The sequence below is a fragment of the Prosopis cineraria genome, unplaced genomic scaffold (assembly GCF_029017545.1).
Source record: "Prosopis cineraria cultivar Desert tree isolate PC_DT_omini unplaced genomic scaffold, ASM2901754v1 PC747, whole genome shotgun sequence".
Lineage (NCBI taxonomy): Eukaryota > Viridiplantae > Streptophyta > Magnoliopsida > Fabales > Fabaceae > Prosopis > Prosopis cineraria.
In genome coordinates, this window is record NW_026556072.1 from 1 (window position 1) to 6,251 (window position 6,251).

General features: G+C 37.8%; 1 protein-coding gene across 1 annotated transcript; it reads right to left on the bottom strand.

Annotated features, from left to right (window-relative positions):
- Positions 1-565: 565 nt before the first annotated feature.
- Positions 566-5,519, bottom strand: LOC129298232 (uncharacterized; the record flags this gene model as incomplete). Its single annotated transcript, XM_054936616.1, is given in 17 exon segments — positions 566-625; positions 627-731; positions 876-1,000; positions 1,003-1,025; positions 1,490-1,683; positions 1,968-2,099; positions 2,102-2,131; positions 2,326-2,505; positions 2,747-2,834; positions 3,585-3,690; positions 3,693-3,723; positions 4,125-4,144; positions 4,147-4,260; positions 4,263-4,416; positions 4,551-4,634; positions 4,874-4,926; positions 5,120-5,519. Coding segments are annotated over 17 exon segments (1,899 nt in total), but the record flags the coding sequence as incomplete, so codon positions are not given.
- Between the last annotated feature and the right edge of the window lie 732 nt (positions 5,520-6,251).

Consider the following 6,251-nt stretch of genomic DNA (forward strand, 5'->3'; position numbering starts at 1 on the left):
TTCAAGGGTTGCTTATAATGCAAATTACAGAACATCAAATCCCCCATCCCTGAAGGAACGACCAAATTCTTATCCAAAATTGGGGCACTAATCAAGTCCTTGTCGAGCTTTCACTAAGCAAGCCGCTTAGCTGTACCGAGTATTCACTATTCAGTGACCCCTCAAAATGGACCCATTCTCTTCAATACAGACAGAAGCAAAGCCATTTCTGCCATGACTGGTCCTACAGTGTAGATGATATCAATTTTCGAGATCGCGTGATAAAGGTTTGCTTGTACTCTTGTTTCATTTTTACCTGTAAGCAAATCATCAATTAACGAATTTATCCTTTCTGGCCAAGGAAGACAGACATTTGTGTGTGTGCGTGTTTTTAGTTTTAGCACAATTTTTAGGGTAATACATTCTCCTGATATGGAAGATGGAAGGGTACAATCCGTAAATTCAGCACGGGAATTGAAGATTTTGATCCTTTAGTTTTCAAATGGGATAACCTCTAACTACATTCAGGGACATTAGATGCACAAGGTCAATAGGACATACAAAATATTGATTCTAAAACACTGACCTTCATCTTTCCCGCTTTCCTTCTGCTACGCCACAGAAGCCGAATAGGTGTACCTGAAAAAACCAGCATCTGTACGCAGTTGCTTCTCCATATATCGGCGGTAAGTCTCGGGAAAAAGTTTTGCATCGTTCACAAAGAAAACAAATGTAGGTGGCCTTATCGCAGCCTGCAAGAGGACAAGTACGGAGTTCATTCACTAATTATTTGGTTGATAATATTTTCTCCACTAAAGTAAAATCTTAAAAGCTGTGAATAGCAAGAACCATAAAATGACAGAAGACGTACAATTAAAACTGCAAGATACAAATACCTGAGTGCAATAGTAAATTCTCCCCCTTTTTCCCCCTCGTGTCCTGGGAGGTGGTTTAAAAGCCACTGCTTCCCGCACTACTTGATTCAGAATAGAAGTACCAAGTCGTCTCGATCTCTCCTTTCAACTGCACTAGCAGCTACAATAATCCTTCATTCAGAACAACAAGCAATCAGCTATTCACTAAGGATCAACTGCAACGAAACATAAAAAACTGAATGGTTTTGAAAGTTAGACACCCTTCTCTTGTTTAAATCTAAGAAGCTAACACATCTCTAGGTTATTTATCAGACTTTAACACATCTTTATTCCGGTGGGCGTGATTGCCCAAAAACTCCCAGAAGTTATTGGAAAAGAATGATTCAGTATATCAAAATTGTCCAAGGCCAGGTGATACGACAACTGCATGAAATCAATACGGGGCTAAAAATTAACTGGTAAATGAATTTCAATACTACATGCAGCCTCTTTCACCATGAGACATTCAAGTTGACTGCATATTAATCCCTCAGATGCCACAATTGTTGAAGGCAATATCAGGGGATTCAAAGCAAAAACGATATTAGTATACCATGCAGCATAAATGTGTCAATAATTTTCAAGCCAGAACATACTTGTCAACACTTTGACCAGCTATTGCAGTGGAATAGACGATGGGAGCCCAGTTAAGTAAACGGAGCTTCTCTCTGACATCTTCTTCATAGTATGTTGCAGTTTGCTGGTTTTTATTTGGTATCGTATCCCACTTGTTCACAACTATCACACAACCTTTCCCTTCTCTTTCTATCCTCTCAGCTATCTTGCAGTCCTTGAACAAACATGCAAAATGAAGTTTGTTAGAAAAACTAATTTAAGAATTATGGAACAGTTTACACAACTAGCAGTCCTTTTCTATTGTAAGGTCTATACGCAGTAATTCCTCCAGTGATTGACCAACTTTTGACACCATTAACATGGCATCAATTTACAGAGTTTGACAAGGAATTGGAAATTTTGATTGAATATATGTGGATAAGCATTGGTAGAAAAAAAATCTTTCTCACAAGGAGATGAACTCAAGCACCAGAAATCATAAGAGTATCTAGAATGTACGTGTTCTGTGATACAAGCCATAGCCTCAATGACAAGAGCAACAACATCAGAACGGCGAATAGCACGAAATGCTCGATTCACTGACAGAGCCTCTGTCACACTGCCTGCTGAGGCTACCGCTGCCCTTTTCCTCTGATTCCAGCCGTATCAATAAGGCGAAACTTCTGGAGAAAGAGCAATGTAATCTATAAGACTTACATTTCAATCAAGCTGACCCCCAGTCATGACAACAGAACATGAACCCTATTTCAGTGTGGTTTTGGCCCGCAAATATCAAACCATGAAAATCAACAATGCTGAATGGCATTGCTAAACAAGATCATCAAGATGTTATCGAAGAAAAATTCCAGAGTGAAACCTGGCCATCTGCTCCAGTAAATTCAGTATCTATAGCATCACGTGTGGTGCCACTGACGGGACTGACTATTGTTCTGTCCTCACCCATTAATGCATTCAAAATACTACTTTTGCCAACATTAGGTCTACCCACAATTGATATTGCGGGAACATAATCTTCTTCATCAAGATTTTCTGATTCCTATAAATAGCATTGATGATGATAATCAATTAAAAATCTCAAGTTACCAAAACAACATTAAAATATGTCTGTAGCATGGTGGCCAAGGCACCAGTAAAGACGAAGAGAGCTTTGAAGTCAATGAAATGATTTATTATTGGTGATTGCACAGAGGAGTTTGCTTACAACACAAATACCACCTAATTTATCTTTTTGCCAATAAAACAATCAGAAGAATGCTCAACTTTTGATGCGCACAAACCTCAATTTTCTCTAGCCCCGAACATACAAGGTCAAGAAGCACTCCAGTTCCTGTCCCTGATATAGCTGACACAGGAATTGGTTCAAACCTGAATAGCAATTATGGAAACCATTCTGTTAACTACAAACTGAGACACTTAAGGATACATCATACTTCATATCTGCTAAACTAACAACAGGATTGAAGAATTCCACATTCTCATCTTTCACCAAAAAAAAGTTTTCCTTAAATATGTGGGGTTTGAACTTGTACTTGTCAAAGAAAGAATCTTGTTTACCTCCTATTCTCTTAAATTTTCTTCCAGACAAGGCAAATGGGATGCAAATGCGTTCATGACTTCCAAAAGGTTAACATAAGAAAGATTTAAAAATAATCAGAGATAAGGGAGATTCTGAATTGATTGGCCATTGTCATTAGGATACAGAATGAAAAATAAAGCTTTCTAATTAACATGAAAGACGATATGGTGTCTTGGTCACATGCAAAAAAGGACTAAACAGTTTTCATCTGCCTTGTGCCTGGTGAAATCATTTGCCTTATTTTAATTGCCCCTGGGATTGGAAAATAGTAACACAGGGAAACAGTAGCTCTATAGAGTCAAAAACTAAGGGAGTAACACTCAATTCAAACTCAATAAGGGATAAGGCACATTTAATATCATAACCATAACTTCAACATCAAAACAAAATATAATATATAGTCATAAATATGCATGTCCAGACAGAATCAAAAATAGGTGCAGATTTATCAAATAGGTTAAGTGTCATGAACTCGTGATCATGTTAAAGTGAGGTTTATGCCCATTCAGACATGACCTAAGAAATTTAAGGCAGCTTACCCGAGGGACCAAAACTCAGATGCCTGAATAATTCCTTTCCGTGGAGACTCGCACTTGTTAACTGCAAGAATGACACTTTTATGGGAGTAGTTCTTACGTAACCATCAGAAATCTCCACATCGGCTGCCATTAGGCCTGCCTGTTCAGTACAATCAGTGCTCATGTCATGGAAAGTCTTGCTTATTGTTTGGACAAGCAAAATGAATTAATCAATTAACCAAAAAATAAAATAATGAATCAATCAAATAATACTTATAAAAGTATAAAAAGAAAATTGATGTTGAACATTGTTTGTTTACCACCATGTCATGCTAGTGGGAAGTACCATATATAACTCATTGCAAATGGTAAAATCAAAAGACACCCAAAACACTTAAAGTATTTCTACAAAGCTGAACCCACCATGCAGGGGTGTTGCCAATGGTTAATAACAACACCTGATTCTGATTCAAATATCAACAGAAAAGATGAAAGGGAAAGAAAAGAAATATAGTTATAGAGGAGAAAGTTAAAGCACGAAATGCTTTATATAATCAATACCTGGCCATCAACCAGGAAATAATAACGGATGACTCTTCCACAGCTGCAGCTGCCTGTCTCTCAATCATTGAGGGCATCCTGGCAATGGCTGCCTCTCTGGAAGCAAGTGGAATACCATCCATGCCAACTGTAGTAGAATAGCCAGCTCTTCCATAACACCAGCTTGTGATTTTGAAACAGTGAGAACTCCACCTGTGTCCACTACCATGAATTCATGGTCTCCCCAAAATGATCTACCATATAAGCGATCCCTAGTAACCCCAGGTTCATCCACCACAATGGCCTTGTTTCCCTGGAAGTTAGGAAGAAAGAGGACAACTTCCATAATGAGTCAGGATATGAAAGCTGGAGTTCAATATATTATTCCTTTGACATGAAAATTCTTGAGTCTGGTGAAAAACAAAAGCTAAAACAAGCACTCAATACCCCAACAAGACGATTAAACAATGCTGACTTGCCAACATTTGGCCTCCCAACAATTGCAACCCTTGGGAGAAGATTGTCAGGGACCTGCAGTCAAGTTGGAACAAGGTTTAGCAAGTAGCCCTAGTTTATTTCAACATCGTCACTCAAATTTTTTTTTTTTTTTTTTATCTCGAGTTCTTTAAAATTTTATGAAACGCTTCATATACACATCATGATAGAGGCAACATATCATCCCCGTGTCTCTCCCACATTTTAATGTTTAGTCAGTTATCAGCGATCTGATTTGTCATTTTAACCAATTTTGCACGTTAATACCAACTTACGTTGCTTGTTCTGCTTTTAATCTCGTCTTCCGAGCTGTTTCTTTGGGGTCGTCCTTCTCATTTTCTGAAATCAATAAACATCAAAGACGATTTAATGTAAGGTAAAAGCAACACAACGGGTGAGGATTCCTGAGAAAACACGACGGGCATCTTGTTGTTCCCGGTTTAAATCGGAGCACAATTTACAAATTCCTTTCGGATGCAAATAAAAGCCATATTTCAACAACTTGGGTTGGAATCACTCACCAATAGTCAAAACGCGAGACAGATAGTTAGAGCACTCTCGGACTGCGTCCTTGGCTTCTTCCTCAAGCATGGTGACGTCAACATCATAATTGTTGGTGTCAGAATAATCTTCTTCGTCTCTGTCCTCAAATTCCTCACGCCCCTCTTCATCCTGTTCAGAATCGGTACTGCTACTGCCAGAGAATTCAAGGGCACAACACGGCGGCGTGGAGGGGGGAAAATTCCGGCGAGAGATAAAGCAGGAATCGCAGTGAGAAAGTGAGGAGTTTGACTGAGAAAGGACAGGAAGTGTCGAAGGGAAGAGAGGATGAGTGATGGGGATAGTGAAAATGGGGTTTAGGGTTTTAGAGAGAGTGTAAGAAATGGCCGTGGGAGCATGAAGCTGGTGGAGAGGAAGCATTGCAGAGATTGGAATTGAGAGATAGAGAAATTTGGCGGCAAGTTAGGCATTATTTATCTACTTTATGCATACCGCAACGAACAAACTTTGAACAACAAACTGTAAATCACATTGCGAGTCGCATATACAACAGAATTTGCAGCGGGACTCTCCCAATACTATCCATATGCAGCGGGGTTGTTAATTTTTGTCAATGATATTACATCTGCATATTAGAATAAAATAAATGATATATTACATTGTGGAGCAACTAATCAAGAATCACTATTTTTAAACCATCCCGAACATGAGAAAAGCAAAACAAAATTAGTTGTAAGTGAAAATAGAATGAAACAAGTATAAAAAACAATAACCCAACTCTTATTAATGATCATGTCAAAAGCCAATATAATAAAAATTGCCTCCTCATAATAAATAATACCATGGAATTAGATGGACAAACGGCAATATGTGATCCAAACATTTTTTTTGATCTCAAAACATGTTTTTCAATTCATGTAATTATAAGACATATACCAAAACACAACTTCATAAATTTATTAATATTTTACATTAAAATAATTGAAGGACCCACTTTAAATATTATTTTATGATCCAAGAAGAATGACAATTAAAATAAATTTAAAAAATCTATACAGTAAAGATCATCAAGTAAATTTATGTTTTCATCATCTTTTATAACACTATCAAAGCTCAATTATACAACTTTTTTGCTGAGGAATGGGGACAACA